We start from the raw sequence: 24,656 nt of genomic DNA on the forward strand, positions 1-24,656 counted from the left end.
TTAACATTTCTGTAACCTGGAGGTGATATGCAAAAACTGAGTGCTTTGTGTGGGCTAAGTGAGGGTGGAGAGCATAAAAGATTGAGATGCCCCTGAGGAAGAGACAGGCAGGGAAGGCCACAGCCACCTGAGCCTGTCTGTCTGTTTTCCTGGTTATCATTGGTCAGGGTGGTGCCAATACATATTTGTGTATGTGTAGTTGATGGCTGTGGTTCTGTCACACTCACACAGTGGGCAATGTGTGCCCACTCTCTCAATGTTTCTGCAACTCTGTGCATAAGAGAAAACTGTGAGTCCCTAAGTCCCTTCAAGCTCTGGCTTCAGCCACTCGGGTGCAATCTCACCCTGCACATAGCCCACACCCTGCCAACAACTCCTGGTGCAAGAACTGAGGCAAGCCACACTCCAGGGTGCAGTTAGGATTTTAATGCTGGGGTGGTGACAACAGCTGTGGAGTCTGCTGACATAAGAAGGAAGTGTGGGAGGGTTCTTCAGATGTTCTTAGGTGATCTCTCTGTAGATGACAGTAGCGCTTTCTGGAGATAAATGCCACAGAGATTAAGAGGAAGCACTGGTGACTAACCTGAAATGAAATCACAAGGCTTTAGGACACTGGCTGTCACAGCAGCCCTGAGAGGAGGCTTTCACGGGGGTTGATTAGATCCATGATGGCCTGGCCTGACTGGGCCCACTGAGTCCTACTGTGCCCAGCATGGCTTAGGACATCTAGAGGGGAGAGACAACTATAGATTTTGGGTCTTTTTCTCTCACTTTGTCCTGACCCCTTCTGATCCCTTCCTCTGAAGTCAAGGCACATGGAAAATGATGAGTAGAGGCCACACCCATGAAGCCAGGGTCCATATGCAGGCCATGGACAGGTGTCTGTGCACAAAGTTGGGACTCAGTAAAAAGCTCCTGGTCAATTCATTTAGTGAGAAAGACCCTAAATCAGTCTGGGTTCATGATGCAGGCTCAGGTTTCAGGGTGTACTCAAGTTCAGAGTTCAGCCTGGAGTCAGAATCAGGTCTAGTCTTGTGACAGAAGCAAAATTACCCTAGTCCTTCCTTCCCACAGGCTGCCGTGCATGGAGTGCAGAGCCTACCTGTGGGGTTTGATGAGAACCACCCACATGGGCTCACATACTGGATACTTGGTTCCCTTTTACAGAAACTGTTAGGGAAGATAGAAATTGTGGACTTGTATGGAGAAAATGTGTAAGTAGTGATGCGTTTAAGATTTCAAAAAACAATTGGAGTTGGCTCAGTGTGCCTGGCGATTGGGTCTCAACACAGAAATCTCTCAGCTCCTGTTGCAGTTCCATGCTCCTCACTGTGATGGCCATGGGTCCTAATCCCCTGGAACTGTGAGTCCCGAATTCAATGCTTTCTTCTATAATTTTCTTTCTGAAAGCTGTTTTCTAATAACAATAGAAAAGTAACTGCCCATACCTTCTGGCAGCATCATGGCATCCTCATTCTGCTCCTTCTTCATATGGCTACTGATGACTGTCCTGTCAGTTGATTAGCTAAAGAAACCAAGTCAAGATCACCATATGTCTTTGTCATGGTAAACAAAACAGAGGCCCACCCAACTTGTTATCTCTGTCTATCTCTACACCGCCAGGTCACCTGGGAGACCTCAAGTACACCAGTATTCACTTGTGCTGTACAGACTCTTGGGAGGACCCCAGGAGGTACTGCATGCAAGACACAGGAGGGCTGTATAGAGGGACACATCCATAGAAGGGCCACCTCGAGGTCTTGACACCATTGGTGCACAGTTTTGTTTCCCCAGCTACTCTGTCAAGCATGGGAAGACAAGGTTCAAATGAAGAAAGAGGCCAGCCTGGGTCAGGAGGCAAGGTCCCTGCCTGGGGCTATCCCACAGCTGTTTTCATGGCCCATGGAAGGCTCTCTAGTCCCCAGGCTGTGACTTACAGATGAGGTCCTGAAGAATATTTGCATTCAGGAGGCTGAGGATATACTCGACCAGTGGACATATCTGAGAGACAGGGAGAAAGTTGGAGAAGGAGAAAGGGCAAAGAAGGAAAACAGATGAGACTTCACTGGCAACACACTGCCAACCCTCCCCTGAAAGATGAACTGGTTTCTGGGACCCAAGAACTGTCCAGACTCCTGAAAACCAGGAACCTTGGATTGGTTAGCTTCTCAGAAGCCTGACGCCTTTGGGGAAGCCCACTTCCTAGTTTCCTGCAGAATCTCATTCACAGCTATGTAAGCACAGCCATTTAAATAGAGATGAACCGATTGCAGGAAAGCTTTAGCTTAAGGAAGTCAAGGAGCACGGATGTGGTAAACATCTCAAGGCAACATCTGTGATTGCTGCCTCCTCTCTCTGAAGCCCAGCTACTGAGGAGGAGGAGGAGCTGGCACCTCCTAGAAAACAGTTTCCTGACTTTTCAGCCATACTTCTTCTGCCCACATCAGGCCTGGCTCTGGGTGCAAGGACCTGGGGACTTACTTACTTGGTTCTCAAGCAGGGATGACAGCATGTCTATCAGGTGGCTAGTTGCACCATCCAGAATGGTATGGGTAAGGGAAATTTGTCTGAAAAAAAAAGTACTTAAAAAGCTTGTCAAAAGTTCAGTATGGACGATAAAGTGCCCTTGAGGTCAGGTGACCTGCAACCCTGACCTATGGTCTCATTACAGCATGTTATCCACTGCACCTTATCAGGATGGCCATCCCTGAGCATCTAAGCATGAGATCATGCCTACAGAGCTGCTTCCTCAGTACCTGGGTGCTCATCACAGCCCTAACACTGCATCATTCACTCAGCCCCTACTTACAGAGCACCTGGCTGAGCCTTGGGGCACTGGGCAAAAACAATCAGTCTTGAACCTCCTCCCCAAACAAGTCTCACTGAGGTTGCCTCCTCCCACCTTCAACTCTCATTCAGCTGTCATCTCCTGGGGCAGCCTATCTGAGTGTGCACCAAAGGGAAGGTTTGCTCTCCTGTGCTCTGAGAAGTATGATGATCTCTATAAGGCTCTTCATTTTTTTTAATTCACTGATGAATGAAATACTCTTCTACCTCTCTAATCCTCATGATATGTTCCAGAAGACAGAGAGCCTAGTGTTTTCACCAAATGGTTCTCTGGAGCATAGAGCAATGCCTACCATTACAAAGCAGATTTTTCACTAAAAATAATGATGAAGGGAGCCAAGTAAAGAATTCAGTCCTCCTAATATTTGCCTTGTAAGCATAAGGACCTGAATTCCATCTCTAGTCACCATTTAATTTTTTAAATGGAAGAAAAAGCCACATGGTCAGCATTTGGGGGACAAAACTGTGTTGATTCTTGGAACTAGTTAGTCGCCCAGCTTAGCCTACTTGGTGAGCTTCAAGCAGGTGACACACATGTATGTGTGCCCATGTACAAATACACCCCTTCCTGCTCCCCACACAAAACAAGTAAAGGAAAGCTCCAATTAAATATATAGTGACACCCAATATGGTATCACCTACTTTTGGTCCCAGCCTTCAGGAGACAGAAGCAGATAAGATCTCTGAGATTGAAGCTAACCAGAACTGTACATTGAGACCCTGTCTCAAAATATGTATTCACACAAATGACAACAAAGACAAGTACTCAAAGGTTAGGTGTATATTCTCTTAAGAAAAAGAGAAGTAATTTATCACAGACCATCAAGATGAAAAGGTCCATTGAGTTGAAGTAAGGAGAAACATTTTTATCAACAGAACATCCATGCTAAGGTCTTGTGGTGGGAAACCCTTGCAGGAGGCAGAGAACAAAAGCCAATGTGTCTAGAGGCAGAGCCACATCATGAGAATATTTTTGGACATGGGTATTCAGACCCAGTGAAACAACATGAGTTCCCTAGGGATGCTGGGAAAACTGTGGTCTTGCCAATGATGTGAAATGATATCTTTGGTAGAGGGAGGATGGGTGGCCTCAGGCCATGATTATCAAGGCTTGGAACAGAGGCCATGCCTCTATTCCTGCCTAAGGCTCCCCAGCCTTAGCCAGTGACTTGAAGACCATGTTTCCTCTCTCAGACACTGGGTAGCATCATCTCACCCACACCTGCCTGAGACAAACCTGCCTTTTAAATCATTCTGCATTTAAAGACACAGATTTTGAGGATTAGCAGAGGTAAGTGAAGGAAAAAGACAAGATTAGGATGTCAAGATCTCACTGCAGGAATTTTCTAGAGTGTAGAGACGACTTCACAAATGTCAGAGCCTATGCTGGCATCTACTTTTCCAAGTGTTCCCCACTGGTGGTGGATATGTGTTAACATCTTCAGAGGCATGAGGCACATTGACCCAGCTGAAAGGTACCACACATAAATGTAAGATTATGGCTGGAGAGGTTAATCCTCCTGCTTCAGCAATGGAAAGGACCATCCCTAGAAGAGACTCAGAGATTATGGTTCTTGAGCCCTTATCATGTTCCAGGCTCTCAAGTAAACATGTGTATTTTCTCATGTCTTCATCCAGGAAGCTGATGATATGGATCTCTACTGTTTAAATACCAATCTGCAGCCTCTAAAGATGAAGCTGCAGAGTGACAGAGCTCATAGTTTGACAGAGTTGATACTCTGATTTTGTACTCCACCATGCTGCTTCCCAAGGGTGCAGGAATATGATCATGGTCCGGGGTCCTGAGGTCCTATCTGTGCTGGGATGGATGAGACTTACCTGCCCAACAAGGAAATGGAGATTTTGTCTGTACCCATAGAGCATTGCTCTATGTTCACCATGGAAACACCGGTCTCAGGATTGGATTGAACAGTGAGTGAAGAAATGAGATCCATGGAAAGAGCAATGTCAAGAGTGGAGCCGATAGGCCTGCAGAAAAAAAGAGTCACACCAGAAAAAAGTCTAGAAGGCTTTGCAGGTTGTAACGGTTTTCATCTATCTGTGTGGACACAGTGTAAGGTGTTTCTGGATAATGTCAAGAATGTCTAAATAATGTCAACATGTTACAAATTCTCTGCAGAATTTACACATTTACATTAGAGTTTTCTGAGCCATGCATGTTTAATACATATAAGATTTTGCTTGGTATGAGGCTAATACTGAAAATAATTGCTAACATTATATAATGCAACTTTCCAGTTGTCATTCATTTAAAGTACTATACCTGGTTTAATCCATTAATTAGGAGTACAACAGAAATGTGAGAGAATCACACTCTTTTGTGTGTGTGTGTGAGAAACCCTGGAATACAGCGTTTAAGTAACGACGGTAGGATCTCACAGCTCATGGCTTCAGAGGACTTCAAACACAACCCCTCAGTGCTGATAGCAGGGTCACACACATACTAGGCAATTGCTCTTTCTGAATGACACCCACATCTCTAGAAATTCTTGTTTACAAGTTCTTGGTCATTTTTCTGGGTCTTTCATTTCAAATTCAAACACCTTAAAACTCTATTTTCCTTATTCTGCATTCTTAGCCCAAATCAATGATTTCCAGGTTCTGTGAGAGAGCCTATCAGAAAGCTAATGTGGCACAGTCACCACATTGAGGCAGAACCCTGGTGTTGACCTATGAACAGCACAAAGACTTGTGAGTGCTCATGTGAAGCTGTATATACACAAGTGCACACACGCAACAAATACACGAAATTATATTGCATCGAACATTCTTTTGAAAGAGACTTGACATGGCCAGTCTTCGCTAGGATACTTTAAAGACTGGTATTTTGTGCCTCAGAAGGTCTCCTCTTTTACAGATTAGGAAACTGGGGCAGAGTTCACACAGTATCTGGGAATTCAGTGCCTACTCAAAACGGTCATGTTGCACTGCACCCCCTAAATACAGGTGACAGATACTCACAGATCCACAGCAGCTTTCAAGGACACAGGCAGCTTCAGGTTGATGCCTTGGCCATCAGGAGATGGGCTAGCTTGCAAGTCCAGGATTTTGAGTTCATCGATTCGCAACCTGTCCAAAACCCACAGATGTCCTCTTGTCATATATCTTTGCAACATTGGCAGCTCTCTTCATCGCCCTCTTGTCCTCCCTACACCCTGTGAAGAAATGTGTGCTTCTATACTCTCAGAAGCAGTGGACAGAGGGAGGGACACAATAAGCAGCAGAGCCAAAACTTGAACTCAGGACTCTGTGACTCATAACTCCATGATGCCTCTGTTTGGGACTGGAGGTCAAGAAATCTACACTTGTGTCCCTTGAAAGAACTTGGACTTTTACTCCCAGCTATGTTTGAAGAAGAAATATGTTATTCTTTGAGAAAGGCTTAAAGCATCAAGATGCAGGTGGAGATGAGGACATATTGGAACACTCAACTTGAGCCTAAACTTGGACTGTGGAAACCTAGATGTGTGACCTGTGCACACTGGCCCTGTAGCCCTGCCTCATACTTGCTCAAGCTGTAATGAGCCTCAGGACTCCTCATCTCTGTGGGGGAACAAGAGCTTCCCCATCTGTCCTTGATATTGGATGGTCAGATAGTCAGGAAGCAAAGAAGCACCAACTCACCCTAATTTATTCTGAGATGAAATAGGATTTAATTTGCTAAAGTCCAGCCCATTCAAAGCTCCCAGAATGTTGTCCTTGGCAGATGGCCAGCTGGTGGTTTTCTGAAGTGACTCCACATCCAGGTTCAGGTTCTCAGGGAAAGCTGTCAAAAACAGTCACCAATCGGTCCCCAGCAACATGAGGGCTTGAGCCCCCATCCTCCAGATTTTAGAAAAGTCAGTTTCCCTGCACTGTGTCATCCAGCCCCTGCATCAACACAGTCAGGGTGGCATTGCCACCATCTCTGTGGTACAGAGTAGGAATCTGAAACCCCTATGTTGGGGAAATGTGTCTCTATAGCTGGTATGTGCACTGGGATAGGGGAACACTTCTCAACAGTTACCATAATTTAAAATGCAAACTTCTTAACAATTTGAAATCTCACTTTTAAGAATTTATCCTGTGCCTATACTTGAAAGCTTCTATTGGTGTATAATGTGGCACTGTTTATCTCTAAACTGACAAGTGAGCAAGGCAGGAATTGAATGGCTGCACATATGAAAAACAACACTGCCTCATCCCAGCAGCCTCTGAAATTGCACACAGAGTGTTTATTGGAGTTTCACCTGAGACCAGCTTTCTGAGGGGCTTGTATTGACTCACCTCCAGAGACAGAGTTCAGAATCATCTCTGGCAGAGAACCCAGAATGTTCAAATTATTCACGGCACTGCCAAGATTACTCAAAAGTGATCCTGAGGTGCCAAAGATCAGACCACACAAGACAACAAGGCTCCCAAGTTGGAACATCGTTGGTCCTGGCACCTGGAGGGTCATAGAGGAAGAAGAGAAAACAAGAACCCAGGGTGAATGCCTGTCACTCTCACATTTCCCTTCCTACAAGACAGATCTGCTTCTGTTTACAGTAGGTAAGAAATGGAGCCATCAGAGATGCCCACCCTCAGGAGTGGATAGAGAAGATGAGGCCAAGTGCACGCTGGCATTTTATTCATTCATAAGGAAAAATGAAATGATGACATTTCAGAAAAAGGATGGAACTGAAAGTCATTGTGCTTAGTAAAATTATTCAGATTCAAGAAGACAAATTGCACTATTTTCTGTCTTCTGCAAATGAGATTTAAATTTAGATAGACAAATAGATAGATATGCTAGATAGATAGTAGACTGATAGCCAGATAGATTTTATATAAATATATATATGAATTTTTGAATTGACTTGGCATGAAATTTAAAAAACCATGAAGTAGGAGAAATCTTAAGAGAAGAGGGGAAAGTAAATAAACTGTAACTAATATGAAAAATTAAAAATTTGAATAAAAAAGAGAAGAGGGGAAAAGAGAGTAAGAAACACATGACATGAAAGCAAAAGGAAAGTTGTAGAGATTAGCAAGGGCTTGGATTGGGAAGGACATTAGGGGAGGGAGAGAAGCAGGAACTAACCATGTAGGAAAATGCTGCAGTGAAATATACGACTCTGTATGCTGAATTTAAATTCATAAATAGAACTAAATAGAGTTGCAGCTTAGGAAAATGAGCAGGCAAGGTTGGGAAGGCAGAGACCTATAGACACACAGCCTGGGAGTGGAGGGATTGGGATGCAAAGCCAACCTGACTCCAGCCTATGCTCATTATGCTCAGGGCCTTTGTGTTCCCTGCCTTCCCTGCTTGAAACATGTTTGCTCTCTGCTTTGCCACCCAAATCTGTTCTCTTGCTTCCGTGAAACTTCAAACCTTCCATGACACCAACTCTAAATCCCTCGCCCTGGACCAGTTCTAGGTTCCCCCCTGTTGGAAGGGGATTGGGGCAATGGGATCCTTAGAGAAAAGCTATGACTTGAGTCACTGTTGAATCTAGACTCCAGTAAGAAGCCTTTCTTATACCCTAAGACAAGTCATTGATGGATAAAATCTGAACAGTCAACAGGCCACACGAATCTAGGTTTTCATTAGCCTGAGAGTGTCATCTAGGTCTTCAAGATTGTTAGAGACAAAAGTTACCCAACACAACCAGCGCCTTCCCTCTGCTTCTTGACCCAAAGCCTCCCAACAGCCCTCATATGGGTATCACACTGGGTTGCCCCTACTCACTGATTTAGAGAAGGATGCACACGGAATCCTTGTTTCTCTGCACAGGCTTCTGGGATGTGGGAGTTACAGTGGCCCTTATATTGTGGTGGCAGGAGGAAAAGCAAGCCCTGTTCCCAAAACATTCTAAGGAGACTCCAAAGAAAACACAGAAGATTAGCCAAGATATTCCAGCCAAAAGGCCACCCAGGATGCCTGAGTGACAGCGAGGGACCCTGTGCCAAGACTAAGGCCCGAAGTTGTCAAACCTGAGGATGCCAACAAAGGGTCATTTTGCTATGGGCTGGGAAGAAGATCCAGAATGAATCGATGGAGGAATGTTGTGTTGGGATGGCTCATAGTGTTTGTCTAGGCTAGCCCAGTCATCATTTGAGAATGCACAGAGAAGCCACCAGCTTCTGGTTGTCCAGTGAGTACAGTAGAATTGTGGCTCTCAGATCCCTCTGGCCACCCTTCCTATGCTCCTGAGCAAGCCACCCGATGTGATCATTTGGGAACTGTGGGAAAGACACCAGCTTTGGTCATACAATAAATAGGGAAGAATATGGCTCTTAGTTCACTCTGACCACACTTCCTCTGCTCCTGTATCTTAATTCCATAATCACCGCTCCTGGTCAAAGCCAGCCTCACTGAAAGGTGCTGTGAGGGGGAAAAAATGATGCCTCCCCATCTTGCTGACTCAAACATCTGTACTTAAAACTGGCTTCTTACATGACTTTATTTAATATTCTCCAACCCCGGTTGTAATTGCTCATTGTAGAGAATCCCATCAACAGTAAAGGAGGGAACATGGGCCTATAGCTTCTGTGCTGTGGTGAAGGTCCTCCTCACTATGGTGGGTGTGGCTGCGGACTGGCTGCTAGATCTTAAGGAATAGCCCACAGTTCTCCTCAGGTGGCTGTGTCCCAAGGAGACCCACAGGCTGTGGCCTGGTGTGGGGGTGTCTAGCCTGTATGATCCAGAGGACCAGTAGGTCTCCTAAGGAACACTGAAATCCTCCTCTCTCAGGGGGAACTCCAAGCGCAAGCTGCCCGGCCACTCACTTGGTTGGTCCTCTCTTGGGTTGCCGAGCTTAAGCTGCCTAGACATCATGCAGGCTGGCCGCCACCATTTTGCATTGAGATCCTGTATGCTCCTGAGGTCTGGCTGGTCTCCTCAAGGGAGACAGGTAAAGCTGTGTTCAGAGGCTGCGACTGTTTCCCTGGATCCAGGGAGTGGAGTAGCCAGAGGCTGGAATCACACATACCTGGAGCTGGGGATCTTTCCTCGGGAAGATGGGAAAAGCCAGGTGGAGAGGCTGGAACCGAGTGTCCCAGAATCCCAGAGCTTTCCCCAAAAAACCGTGTGCACACCACACGTGCTGCCATCTTGGATCCTCGAAGCATCTGTATTTTAAACCACCTGCCTAGATGCTATTGTTTAATGCCTCACCCCCAAGTGCTATTGTTTCTTAAAATAAAAAATTCCAGCAACAGTAAAATAAAAGGAGGAAAATAAGTGGGTTCGTGTCCACTGTGCTGTCATGGGAAGTGCTTCTTCTTTATGGAGCCCCAAGGCTGGTTCACTGATTCACATCCTTCCTACCTTGACATCAATTATGTTTATAGTGTGGCCATGTGACCCACATGTTACCATTGGATTGAAAGTAAACGGTATGTGAATTCACATGCCAGGATAGCTGTGATCTGAAGGAAGGGATACAGCTTCCTGGTTTAAGAATAAACCACAGAAGCTAGGAAGAATTACAATTTTAGATGAAAACTCACAAACTCCATCTGACTTTGGGTATTGACTGGATCCAGGTCCTCAAATGAGTTCATGTTCTTTTTTTCCTTGGGTTTCTCAATACAGGGTTTCTCTGTGATGCCTTGGCTTACATGGGCTCACTCTGTAGAACAGGCTGGCTTTGAACTCAGAGAGATCTGCCTGCATTTGCCTCCCCAGGCACTGGGATGACAGGTTTGCACCACCACACTTGGCAATCCATGGTTTTAAAATTGGCTTCTTTCTCTGGTGAACTTGACCAGATAAATGTAACTTGACCAGATAAATGTAACTGAAAACCATCTGATGAAGACACAGAAGGGTGTGTGGAGATCCAACTCCAAGATAGGTAGAGGTATGGTTTATTGTCATCAGAGAGGAGCCAAAGCAATACTGTGATGGAGATGCCACCTTGTAGACAGAAAATTTATGTCAGCAAGATTAATCAGCCCAAGAGGCACTTGCTTGACAAAAGCCTAATGTCCCATGTTTGTTCTCCAGAGTCCGTGGGACATTGAAAGGAGGGAACAACTTCTGATAGTTATCTTCTGACCCCAACAGGTACACCTGCACTCACACATAAAAATACCACACACAGACACACATAAAAATAAAAATTTTATGATCCTTAAGTCAAAGGGATTGTAGACTCTGACTTAAGCTGGTTTCTGGCCTCCCCAGTGTGTGAGAGACAGAAGCAGCTGGACTATAAGCCTCATCATGACCTCATGATCACTTTGGTAAGGTCACCCCACTGTGACCTCTAGAGCACAAGCTCTCCCTCCAAGCCCTGTGGCTCATTTGCACAGCTCTTCACTGCATGGACAGCAGAGGATAAAGCCCTGTAAGCAGCAATGACCACTGTCTTTTATTTGCCATCAGGAACAGTCTTGCTCCACCTTGTTCTATTTCCCAGTGTCCTGGAAGGAGCTTCAGACAGAAAAAGGCTTTGTTGCAATGAGGAGGCCTGGTCTGTGTCCCTACTGAGCATATGTTTCAGCATATGGCCTCTTAGGCAAAGCAGTGAAAAGTTCTTCTTTTCCTGCTGTCTGGTTTTCAGGTTAGATACACTTCTTTAATGAGCCTGTCAGGAGGTTAATTTGAGAGCCTCAAATTTCAGTGGAAGAAACAGGTTTCTGAGAGGTCCACAAGTGTCAAGATCAGACAGGGGTAATGTCCATTCCTTGGGTTCTTCCACCTACATCAGGCTGCAGACAGCCAGCTGGGCAGACGGCTCCTGGTGTTGTACATTCTGTTTCCCACAGGCTCCATTGTTTGAACTGGTCACCAAACCCTGGTCCATGTTGAGCCAGAGCAGCACAGAAACAGGTAGGAGTGGAGCTTGGGCTGAGCGACAGCACTGAGCTGGGCTACAGCTCTTTAGCAAGCCCTGGGGGACTGTCCTGAACGTGAGATGGTCAAAGCAAATGTTATGGTCTTATGATCCAGTGAGCTGGTATTGCTGTGGCTTCTCTGAGCAGAGCCTCTTTCTGCCTGACTGTCACCATGTTACACAAACCCATAAAAATCCTGATTCCAGCTATGGGGCACAGAGCATAAGGCCATAATGAAATCTTGTTAAGAAGGGTATTCACACCCCAGGAACATAGACTTTGCCTGGGGACATCAGACCTGCTGCTGGTGCCTAGCCACAGTTGCCTCAGCTGCATGACTGGTGAACATTTTGTGCCTTTGTCTACTTGGTATAAAAGCCTGACAAGTATCTGAGACATCATGAGGGTGGGGAGAGCCTTGGAGAGGTATGCTCAGAACCTGTTAATGGTACTTGGAAGATCTGAGTTCAAATCTTCACCCTTCCCATTGCTAGCTGCATGACCTGGGATGGGGCTTCTTCCTTCTGCATGTAGTGGGACTGGGAACTGCAGCTTACCTCCCTGCTGTCCCTGTGGAGAAAACACAGGTGGGAAACACATGTGACTGTCCTCATGCTGAGCACACTGTGAACACAGGATGATGTCTGCCATTACATTACATTGCACACATGTAAGGCTGTTGTTGGGTGGAGATTGGTTTGTCAGAGGCCATCCCAGTTCTCTGCTGACTGCTCTGAGTCACCCTGGAAAGGCATCCTTCTCTCTGTACAGGAAGGCTCCTCTAACAGAAAGTACTTGGCTGTTGCAGACAGAGGCAGGACCATAAGGCCCATGGGGTAGATTTCTCATTGACAATCTCCAGTGAGGCATTAAGGATTAGCTTTCCCAGGCTAGGACTTCCTACTCCCAAAATGACTGCTAATCCCAGTCATGGCAGCTTCCTGTTCTCACTAACCACAGCACTTAAGCAATGAGCTGGTATTTGTTCCCAATCGCTATTCAGCTCTCTGTTTGAAAACAGCTACTGAGACCAGAGAAGCCAAACAATGAGGCTAGGGTCACACAAAAACCAGGCCCAGCTGAAGCTTAGGGGCTCTCCTCCCTGTAAGTCCCCCACCCATCAGAACAGAGGAGTCATCTCCCAGACCCCGCTCTCAAGACTGCACAAACTGTCCTGAACTACCACCCACCAATGCAATGTCCTTTGACACCTCTGTAAGTTCTGTATTGCTGTGCTATATCCCAGCTGCAATGTTTAGGTTTTATAAAGGACAGAAGGAAGGAGACAAGAAAAGAGAGACAGAGACAGGGAGAGAGGGACAGAGGCACAGACAGAGACAGAGACAGAAGAGAACTTATCCACTTTACCCTAGTTCTCACAGTCAAACCCTTAAGGGAAAGTTTTTTTTTATTAATTACACTTTATTAATTTTGTATCCCCCATAAGCCCTACCCTCCTCCCCTCCCGATTCCACCCTCCCTCCCGTTTCTGCATGCATGCCCCTCCCCACGTCCACTGATAGGTGAGGTTCTCCTCTCCTTTCTGATCTTAGTCTATCAGTTCTCCTCAAAAGTGGCTACATTGTCCTCTTCTGTGGCCTCTAGGGCTGCTCCCCCTACCGGGGTGTGTGTGATCAAAGGGCAGGCCAATCAGATTATGTCAGAGGAAGTCCCTCTTCCCATTACTAGGTAACCCACTTGGACACTGACCTGCCATGGGCTACATCTGTGCAGGGGTTCTCGGTTATCTCCATGAATAGTCCTTGGTTGAAGTATGAGTCTCTGGGAAGTTCCCTGTGTTCAAGTTTTCTTGTTCTGTTGCTCTCCTTGTGGAGTTCCTGTCCTCTCCAGCTCCTACTATTTCCCACTTCTTACATAAAATTCCATTCACTCTGCCCGACAGTTGGCCATCAGGCTCAGCATCTGCTTTGATAATCTGCAGGGCAGAGGCTTTCAGAGGCCCTCTGTGGTATTTTCCTAGTTTGTTTCCTGATTTCTTCTTCTGGCTTTCAGAGGCCCTTTGTAGCAGGTTTCTAGGTTGTTTCCTATTTTCTTCTTCTTCTGATGTCCATCCTCTTTGCCTAAGTTTTTAAATAAAAAAAAACGGAGTTGGAGTATCAATGTCAGAAAAGACCTCTAGGCCCAGATTTTTTGGTTCTGTTGCTCTCCTTGTGGAGCTCCTGTCCCCTCCAGGTCTTCCTATCATCCATTCTTTATAAGATTCCCTCTACTCTACCCAAAGTTTAGCTATGGGTCTCAGAATCTGCATTAATACCCTGCAGGGTAGAGTCTTTCAGAGACCCTCTGTGGTAGGCTTCTGTCCTATTCACTGTTTTCTTCCTCCTCCAATGTCCATCCCATTTGCCTTTCTGAGTGAGGATTGATCATCTTACCCATGGTCCTCCTTCTTCCTTAGCTTCTTTAGGTATACAAATTTTAGTATGATTATCCTGTATTTTATGTCTAATATCCACTTAGATGTGAGTATATACCACTTCTTTCAGCTTCTGGGATACCTCACTCAGGATGATTTTTCTAGTTCCCACCAGTTGCCTGCACGTTTCATGATTTCCTTGTTTTTAATTGCTGAGTAGTATTCCATTGTGTAAATGTACCACAATTTCTGTTTCCATTCCTGAGTTGAGGGACATCTGGGTTGTTTTCAGATTCTGGCTATTACAGCTATAAAGCTATTATGGACGAGGTTGAGCAAATGTCCTTGTATACTTGAGCATATCTTGCCTAGAACCGCTGCACAGATGTGGCCCTTGGCAGCTCAGTCTCCAAAGGGGCTCCCTATTAAGAAGAACAGGGGCTGTCTCTGGCATGAACTCAGTGGCTGGCTCTTTGATCACCTCCCCCCGGTGGGGGGCAGCCTTACCGGGTCACAGAGGGAGACAGTGCAGACAGTCCTTATAAGACCTGCTAGGCTAGGGTCAGATGGAAAGGGAGAAGGACCTCCCCTTTCAGGGGACTGGGGAAGTCGCATGGGAGGACAGCATTGGAAGGAGACAAGGGAAGAGGCTACAGCTGGGATACAAAGTGAATAAATTGTAATAAATTTTTAAAAAGTTTAAAAAGAAAATGAAAAAAAAATGAAGTTAAAAATCAACCACCTGTCATCACAGCTAAATATAGCAATTAGTGAAATTCTATAATCTTGGTGTCTGATGATGTTTTTATTTCCCTTTCAGCAATATTGCTACTTTTGGTTGACATATGACTTTATTTAAACACTTCCCCAATGAGGCTGGAATGGAGTCTCAAAGAGACTTGACTGCTGTAAAAGGGCCTTTACTTTTGTTTAGAGCACCATGTTTTGATTCCCAGGACCCACAAGGTAGCTTACAACATCCCATAACTTTCTGTCCCAGCGGATGCAAAGACCTCCCCTGAACTTTTCAGGGAACTGCACACACATGTCATGCAAGCAAAGACACATAAAATAAATAGATCTTAAAAAACAAACCCAAACCTAAACCCAAACCAAAACATTCCTCTAAGCCCTGGTCTTGAATCTCGGTCACATAGAACCCTTTTCTGGAAGGAGGGAACTAACCAACGGTCTTGCCCATTCTTGACTGGGATTTGATTTTTGTTCAGGGGAATGTTCCTGGAGCATTTGCTGAAAGCTATCAAACAAGACCCACTGGGCCTGGAAAGAGTTCTTGGTAGGTTTGGCTCCTCTGAGCTGCTGGATGTCCGAAGGCCCTACTTTATCCATCTTTGTCACTAGAGATGGCACCTGAAGTATAGCAAGTCATAAGCGATTGTGAGAGGAGGAAAGGATGAAAAAAAGGAAAAGAAAAAGTGAGGGGATGACAAAGAGAAAATATGGGTGATGTAGAGGGAAAGAAAGGCTTGTTGAGGATGTGTGTGAAGAATGGAGAAGGTGAAGGAAGAAAAAAGAGAGAAGAGGCAATGAAAAAAAAGTAGAGGAAGAAGAAATGGAGCATGAGACAATGGTGGAAAGACTGCAAATACTAAGAGCTGGACCCCAGTGTCCCTAGGCTCTTCATGTCTTCCACAGGGTCCTGCCAGTTTATTACCCTTGGCTGTCTGCCTAGCTGCTCCAAAAGGGAAGATGAGGTGAGTGACCCTTAGCATGGACAGTTGGTTGAGCTCCTCAGGTCTACTGTCTAACTCTCAGCATTTGGCCTGTAGTCTGTCCTTCATTCTGTATCAGGTTCCAGGTCCTTCCTGGGGCAGTTGACCTGCCTTTATGCTTCTATCTGTTCCTTCCTCCATGTGTTCATCTCAATATGTCTTGTGCTGGAACCTCCGATCATTTTGATAACTGTCAGCTTCTGCTTGACACTAAGGGTTGTGTTGGGATCAAGGATGAAGATTCGAAGTTCTAATCCCAGCAGTGGAGGCCTTCCTGAGGCAATGGTCAGCTCACTACTGAAGAGAAGCTCCCTAGCCACTCTAGCATCATGTCTTCATGGAGGAGGCACCGAGTGATGGGGAAGGGTCATTGTGTAGAGGTAAACAGCCAGACAGAAAGGCAAATGCTGTATGACCTCGCATACAGGTGGGATCTGAAAATGACAGCACTCAGACACACAGAGAACAGTAAGGTAGTCACCAGGGCAGAAAACAAAATGGGGCCATCAGGCAGAGGTGGGGAGGGGGAACAGAAATGGAGATTAGGAGACAAAGTCCCAGGTCTATGAGAAGAGCAGGTCTAGACATGTAATGCACCATGACCACACGAGGTACCAGGCTTTCACTCCAGGAGGGAGTTGTATAGGGCTCAAGATCTTCATGCTCATAGTGCTAGAGAAGCCAGACATGTTAAACACATGGGCTTTTCTCTTCAGTAGATGAGATCTAGCCCTGTGTCTGCTCAGAATGCTGAGGATGGATGTAGTTTTTAACCTGGTGATTTTTGCTATCTGTAGGACTAGGCCTCACACAAATCCATAAAACTGTTATGTTTTATCCTAGCCTCTTCCTGGACTCTTGAACACTGTTTCCCAGTCAACAGGACTCATTGTTATGAAAGAGGGACCATGGGCTTTACATGGGATAAGTGTTATGCTATCCCGGATCCTTCCTCTCTAGATCTTTATCCTGATCATTGTTTCTCAGTCAATAGAACCATTCTTGTAGAAGAGGTCACAAGTGCTTTGCAAAGGCATTTTAATGTGGTTATGTCTTAAACTTTATTGTGATGACTTTCATGAGAAAATTATTTTCCAAAGTAGGACTGTGCTTAACTATGTCAAAAACAAAGTGCTTGAGGTCAAACTTTAGAAGTTTGAACCAATGCCAGCTAGCTATTTCCTTTTTTCCTCAGATGGAACACAAGGAAGGCAGGCACAGGCCAACAAACCCATATCTGCCATGCCCGCAAGTTACTCTGCCAGCCATGGCATTTGCAGGGATCACAACAGGGAGTCATGCTACTTGAGTAAATTTTATAAATAAATAAATAAATGAATGAATAAATAAATAAATAAAATGTATGTATAAATACATGCTTATATACACACACACATACATATATACACATACATACATATACATGATAATTATAATATTTATTTTTAAGTAATAGTTGGTTGAAAGAATGTGTGCTGGGCTTCCTCTTATGCCAGCCTGTGACTTCCTCAGGTTGAGGACTCTCATTCTTCCCTGTTGATGAACATAACTGTCAGTTTGGGGTTAGCCTACAGTGGATGCCAATAAACAGCATCCACAAAAGTGCCACAAGACACTTTAAGCTGCCGATTAAACTGATGAGCTGACTGGATGGCAAACCAAGGAACAGGATTCAATGGTACTCTCCCCATTTAGTTTCCATGGTTCATGTGACAGTGTATACTTTCTTCTCAGTGACACAATCCATCATGATATTTACTCTGTCTTCACAAAGAAGGTTGATTGAGAACTACCAACTCAAGGCTACTCCCCACAGGAAGCTGCCCCTTCACACAATAGCTGTGATCACCACTCAGAGATCTTCTCCAACATAAACAAGTCCCTGTCCTACCTCTGTGGACTTGCATGTATTCTGTCCTGTGATGACAATGGGACTTCCCCCAGTGAACTCTACTCTCCTGTTACAGGCCTCAGACCCTGAAACCTCAATTAACCTGCCTAAAGTCCCTGGCATGGCTGCTGATCTTGCTCATGTGATTCCATAGGACCCAACACAGAACACTTACAGTTCAGCCTCCATCCACAGAGGCCTGCAGCCACCTGGGATCGTCAGGTGAAAACACAACAGCTCATCCACACACCTGCTGGCTGTCCCTGGGCAAGCCCAGCAGCAGTGAGCTATGCCCTGTACCCCACAGGCATGTACCCTCTCACCAACCATAGCCCTACCTGGATTCTCAGCCCCCTTTGGCCATCAGGGACCACCAGATGTATAAAGCACACCAGCTCCCCAGCACTCCATTTGCTTCCCCGCAACTGGTCTACCCTACCTAAGGCCTCCCAGAACCAGAGACAACAAGATATCTAAAGGCCAGAGTAAGAACACAAATAGCTGGGGGCCAGGGTAGTATGGCACCAACAGAACATACCTATAATACCACAGCAGACCCAGGATATCTGAAAACAGGTGAAGCACAAGAAAATGACCTTAAATACACCTTAACAAAGATGATAGAGGCCAAGAAAGAAGAAACTAATAAACCCCTTGAATAAATTAAAAAAAAAATACAATCAGACAGGTGGAGGCCTTTAAAGAGGAAACAAATAATAAAACAGATGAAGGAAATTAATAAAACTGTTCAAGACCTGAAAATGGAAGTAGAATCAATGAGAAAACACAAAAGGGGGAATCCTGAAGATTTAACACTGGGGAAGAGAACAGGAACTACAGATGTAAGAATCACAAACAGAGTTTGAGAGATGGAAGAGAGAAACTCAGGTATAGAAAATATGATAGAAGAAACTGACACATTAGTCAAATAAAATGTTAAAGCAATAATAATAATAATAATAATAATAATAATAATAATAAATCCTGACACAAATATCCAGGAAATATGGGATACTATAAAAAGCCCTAACCTCAGAATAATACGAAATAATAGGAATAAAAGAAGGTGAAGAAAGAGTCTCACCTTCAAGGCCCAGAAAATATTTTCTACAAATCATAGAAAAATTTCTCTAACCTAAAGATAGAAATGCCTATAATCATTCAGGAAGCATACAGAACATCAATTAGAAAAGACTAGAATAGAAAATCTTCTCACCACATAAAAATCAAAACACTAAATCTACAGGACAAAGGAGAATCTTAAAAGCTGCAAGGGACAGGGGAAAAGTAACTTATAAAGGCAGACCTATAACAAGAACACCCAGCTTCTGAACAGGGACTTTAAATGCTAGACACACCTGGAGAGAGACCCCAAGAGACCATAAATGCCAACCTAGATTACTATACAAAGCAAAACTCTCAATAGGTGGAGAAAACAAGATATTCCAAGACAAAACAAAGTTTAAACAATCTCTATCCACAAATCCAGTCCTACAGAAGATACTAGAAGGAAAACTCCAATCCGAGAAATGTAACTACATCTAAGGTAGCAGAGGTAATAAATAATGCCACACCAGCAAAGAAAAAAAAAAAAAAAAGGAAAGCATTCACAAACACACACACATTAACATCACCAACATCAGAAAACAAGAATCCACAATCGTTGCTCATTCATATGCATTAACATCAATAGACTCAATTCCCCAATAAATGGACAAATGCTATCAGAACTGATATGAGAAGAGGACCCAGCAACCATTCCCTGAACTAGGGTTCTGGACTGAATACAAATGAGAAAGGGAGCTGTGGTAGTCAGAATAACAATGACTCCATGTACTCATAGATTTGAACTCTGAGTTGCCAAGGAGTGGCACCATTAGAAAAGATTAGGAGGCATGGCCTTGTTGAAGGAAGTGTGCTGCTGAGTCTGGGGTTTGAGGTTTCATAAGTTATGCTTAGAAAGGAAGAAAGGAAAGAAGGAAGGAAGCAAGGGAGGAAGGAAGGAAAGAAGGAAGGAAGGAAGAAAAGAAGGAAGGAAGGACGGAAGGAAGAAAGGGAGAAAGAGAGAAAGAAAGAAGGAAAGAAGGAAAGAAAGAAAGAAAGAAAGAAAGAAAGAAAGAAAGAAAGAAAGAAAGAAGGAAAGAAAGAAAGGTCAAATTGACTCAAGAAGAAAGCTGGAGTGGACAGTCTAGTATCTAACAAAATAGACTTTCCATCAAAATGGATCAAAGTCATCCCATCAAAGGAAAAATTCACCAAGATAACATCTCCATTCTGATCATATATGCTTCAAAGGCAAAGACACCCACATTCATAAAAGAAACATTACTAAAGCTTAAGTCACACCTAAAACCACACAAATAAATATTAGTAGTTTTCAATACCCTTTACACACCAATGGACAGGTCATTCAAACAATGACAGAGGTGCTAAGAGGAAAGTTCATAACACTAAGTGCCTTCATACAGAATTGGAGAGATCTCATGCTAGCAATTTTGAAGCAATGTACAACATAAAAAAGAAAATACACACAAGAGGAGTAGACGGCAGGAGAGAATCAAACTCAGGGCTGAAATCAATAAAAGAATAACACAAAGAATCAACAAAACCAAGATCTGGTTCTTTGAGAAAATCAACAAGATAAACAAACTCTTAGCCAAACTAACTAAAAGCAGAGACAGTGCCCAAATTAACTAAATCAGAAGTGAAAGGGGCCAGATTACAACAGACACTGAGGAAATTCAAAGAATCTTCAGGTCTTCTTTCAAAATCCTGTACTCTACAAAATTGGAAAATCTAACCAAAACAGACAATTTTCTTCATGGCTAGCACTGACCAAAGTTAAATCAAGAACAAGCAAACAATTTAAATATAACTAGGGTCCCTAAAGAAATAGCAGTCATTAAACTTCTCTCCCTCCCTCCCAAAGAAGCCCAGGGCCACAGAGTTTTAGTGCTAAATTCTACCAGACTTTCACAGAAGAGCTAATACCAATAAACCTCAAATTATTCCACAAAAGAGAAAAAGAAAGAGGATTGCCAAATTCATGCTATAAGGCCACTGTCACCCTGATACCTAAAACACACAAATACTCAACAAAGAAAGAGAATTTCAGACCACTCTCCCTTATGAATATTGCTGAAAAAAATACTCAACAAAATCCTCGCAAACCGAAGCTAAGAACACATCAAAAACCTCATCTTTCACCATCATTATCCCAAGGACTCTGGAATGGTTCAAAATACAAAGATGAATCAACATAATCACCATAGAAACAAACTGAAGGGAGAAAAAAAAAAACTTGATGACCACATTATATGCTAAAAACAAACAAACAAACAAACAAACCTTTGATAAAATCTAACACCCCTTCTTGTTAAACGTCTTGAAGAGATCAGGAACATAAGGCACATACCTAAATCAGGGACAAGACAAGACTGCCCCCTCTCTCTGTATCTATTCAACCATAGTATTTGACATTCTAGATGAAGCAATGAAACAACTAAAGGAGATCAAGGCAATACGAATTGGAAAGGAAGAAGTCAAACTAGTAAACCATTACTATTCACTGGTGATTTGATAGTATACATGAGTGATTACCAAAATTCTACCAGAGAAATCCTACAGTTGATAAACATTGCAGCAAAACAGCTGCATAGCAAATTAACTCAGAGTAATCAGTACTCCTTCTATACATGAACAATAAACAGGCTGAAAAAGATATTAAAGAAACAACATCCTTCACAGAAGCCAAGACTTCTATAAAATATCTTGGTGTGATTCTAACCAAGCATGTGAGAGTATGACAAGAACTTCAAGTCTGTGAAGAAAGATATTGAAGAAGATATCAGATGATGGAACAATCTTCCATGAGCAAAGATCAACTTACTAAATGTGACCATCTTACCAAAATCAATTTACAGATTCCATGCAATTCCCATCAAAATTTCAACACTATTCTTCACAAATGTTGAAAGAGTAATCTTCAACTTCATATGAAAAATTAAAAAACACAGTATGAATAAAACAGCTCTGTACAATAGAAGTGCCTCTGGAGGTATCACCAGCTCTGACTTCAAGCTGTACTACAGAGCAATAGTAATAAAACCTCCATAGTAGCATCATAAAAGAAGAGATATTGATCACTAGAATAGAATCGAAGATGCAGAAATAAACCCACACACCTACAGACACTGGACTTTTGATAAAGAAGCCAAACTCATACAGTGGAATAAGAAATTGTGCTAGTCAGACTGGATGTCTTCATGTTGAAAAATGCAAATAAATCCATATTTATCACCGTGCACAAAACTCAATTCCAAGCAGACAAAACACCTCAACATAAAGTGAGAAATACTAAATTGAATAGAAAACAAAGTGGAAAATAGCCTTGAATGAATTTCTATAGGAGACAACTTTTTGAACAGAACACCAACAACTTGGGCATTAAGATTAACATGTAATAAATGGGACATCATGAAACAGTCTGCTGTTTGTGTAAGGCAAAGAACAGCAGAAAAAAAAAATAACAGCCTCCAGAAAGGGAAAAGATCTTCACCAGCTCAATCTGGAAGAGGGCTAATACCCAAACTATATAAAGAACTGAAGAGATTAAACACCAACAAACCAAGTAATGCAATTAAATAAACAGAGTACAGAGTCAAACAGAATCCTCAACAGAGGGATATCTAATGGCTGAGAAGCACTTCAAGAAATGTTCATCAGTGAAATGCAAATCAAAAGTACTCTGAGATTCCATCTTACACCAACAAAATGGCTAAAATAAAAAACTCAGAGGACAGCACATGTTGGCAAGGATGTGGAACAAGAGGAAAGTGCCTTCATTACTGATGGGAGTGCAAATTTCTTTAGTGCTTTTTCAAAAATTGGGTATACAGCTACTTCAAGACCCAGGTGTACCGCTCCTGGGCATATACCCAAATGATGTTGCACAATACCACAAGGAAACTTGCTCAACTATGTTCACAGCCCTTTCTTTGTAATCACCAGACACTGTAAGCAACCTAGATGTCCTTCAACTGAAGAACAAAAAAAGAAAATATGGTACATTTACGCAATGGAATATTACTCAGCTATTAAACAAAAAAGACATCATGCAATTTGCAAGCAAATGGATGGAACTGGAAAAGATCATCCTGAATGAGGTAACCCAGACACAGGAAGACAAATATGATATGTACTCACTTATGAGTGTATATTAGCTATAAAATACAGGATAATCATGCTACAATGTACAGACCCAAAGAGACCCGGGAAGGACGAGTGAAACTCATTCAAAAGAGGGAATAAAATCGACATCTGAGTTAGACGGTGGGAGAACACTGGGTCGGAGAGGGGTTGGGAAATGTAATGGGGGAAGGAGGATCATGTGTGGGGAGAGCAGGGGGTTTGGGGAGGAAGATCAGGAGACAGGATGGAAATCATTGGGGGAGGAGCCATCTCTGGGACAGAAGCACCTCCTAAGAGCTTATGGAGGTGACCTTAGCTGAGACTCCTAGAAGTGGGGCAAATGGAGCTTGAACTTGCCACCACCTGTAGCCAGGTGGGACTTCCAGTGGAGGGAGGGAGACACCAACTCACCCATAAAATCTTTGACCCAAAATTTCTCTTGCCTATAAGAAGTGATGGAATAAAGATGGAACAGAGATTAAGGGAATGGCAAACCAAAGACTGGCCCAACTTGAGACCCACCCCAGGGGAAATTGCCAGCCCCTGACACTAGCAATGATTCTCTACTATGCTTGAAGCCAGGAGCCTAGCACAGGTGTTTTCCGAGAGGCTTCATCCAGCAGCTGATCGAAACAGATTTAGAGACCCATAGCCAAACAATAGGCTGAGCTCAGGGAGTTTGTGGAAGTGTGGGAGGAAGAACTGAGGTAGCTGCAAGGGTCAAGGACACCACAAGAACATCTACATAGTAAACTACCCTGGCCCACAGGGCTCACAGAGCCTGAAAGACCAACCAAAGAGCATGCATGGGCTGTACCTAGACCCCATATACACACGTAGCAGATGTGCAGCTTGGTCTTCATGTGGGAGAGGTGGATATGGTGTGATTATATAACTAGGAAAAGAGTAAGGTGGAGATTGGAATCAAACATAAAGTGATAAAAAATAAACAAAGAAATTAAAAATGAAAATAAGAAAGAAAAAAAGAAAGAAGAAAGAAAGAAAGAGAAAGTTAGAATTCTAGATTTTTTTTAAAACAGACCCTTAATTTGGCTGGAGAGGGAGTTCCTGCCTAGGAATCTCCTGGTGCAGAAGCTCAGAGATTGCATTTTTGGTGGCATAAACTAGACCTTCATGAATGTTAGGTGAGGGCCACTGTAATCCTGGTTCTGACCCTTGCTCACTATGTGACCAGGATGAATCGCTTTGCCTCTGTGAACTTCAGTCTCTTTCTTGGGCATCAGGGTGTGTTAAGTATTAAGAAGACCTCTTTAGTTGCAGCCATGACAAGGGTGGAATCAAGAATCTTTGTGTGTCACCAGGATCTCTGATCTCCCCAGGCAGACTGGCATTCCTATAATCTGGACATGCTATCAGGAACTGAGTGTGAAGGGAAGGGTTAACTGAGGAAGGAGAGCATGAGAGAGTGAGGTGTCCCTTAGGAAGATCCAGGCAGGGAAGGCCACAGCCACGCTCCCCTGTCTGTCTGTGTGCCTGGGTCTTGTCAGCCAAGGCGGTGCCAACAGGACATTCCTGTAATGCCAACAGAACATTCTTGTGATGTCCTTGATCCCTCCAGCTCCCTTGTACATGTGTGCCTGCATGGCTGGTGTTCTTCCACATTCACACAAGGCTGTGTGCCCACTCTCTCAATGTTTCTGCAACTCTATACATAAAAAAGAGATGTGAGTTATGCCCTATGCCCTTTTTCCAGCTCTGACTTCAAACACTCAATTACAGTCTCACCCCACAGATACCCCATACCCTGATAACAACTCTTATTGCAAGGACTGAG

At 43.8% G+C, this 24,656-nt stretch overlaps 1 protein-coding gene across 1 annotated transcript; it reads right to left on the reverse strand.

The window, feature by feature from the left end:
• Window positions 1–411: 411 nt before the first annotated feature.
• Window positions 412–8,614, reverse strand: LOC110542556 (BPI fold-containing family A member 2-like). The gene is made up of 9 exons (XM_021629128.2): window positions 8,579–8,614; window positions 7,135–7,294; window positions 6,493–6,634; window positions 5,830–5,937; window positions 4,687–4,836; window positions 2,486–2,567; window positions 1,938–2,001; window positions 1,449–1,525; window positions 412–583 (listed from the first exon to the last, which is right to left on the reverse strand). Exons 2-8 carry the CDS (start codon window positions 7,277–7,279, stop codon window positions 1,488–1,490), a joined length of 729 nt encoding a protein of 242 aa, XP_021484803.2. The 5' UTR covers window positions 7,280–7,294; window positions 8,579–8,614; the 3' UTR covers window positions 412–583; window positions 1,449–1,487.
• Between the last annotated feature and the right edge of the window lie 16,042 nt (window positions 8,615–24,656).

The sequence above is a fragment of the Meriones unguiculatus genome, chromosome 4, assembly GCF_030254825.1.
Source record: "Meriones unguiculatus strain TT.TT164.6M chromosome 4, Bangor_MerUng_6.1, whole genome shotgun sequence".
In the NCBI taxonomy this organism is placed as follows: Eukaryota; Metazoa; Chordata; class Mammalia; order Rodentia; family Muridae; genus Meriones; species Meriones unguiculatus.

What these genes read in the sequence shown, in the direction of transcription:
- LOC110542556 (XM_021629128.2), bottom strand. Translation starts at nt 7,279, where the DNA reads ATGTTCCAACTTGGGAGCCTTGTTGTCTTGTGTGGTCTGATCTTTGGC. An exon ending in TCATCTCAGAATAAATTAGG is followed by an intron (nt 5,938 to 6,492) that starts GTGAGTTGGTGC and finishes GGTTTTGGACAG; the next exon opens with GTTGCGAATCGATGAACTCA. An exon ending in TATTCTTCAGGACCTCATCT is followed by an intron (nt 1,526 to 1,937) that starts GTAAGTCACAGC and finishes TGGTTTCTTTAG; the next exon opens with CTAATCAACTGACAGGACAG.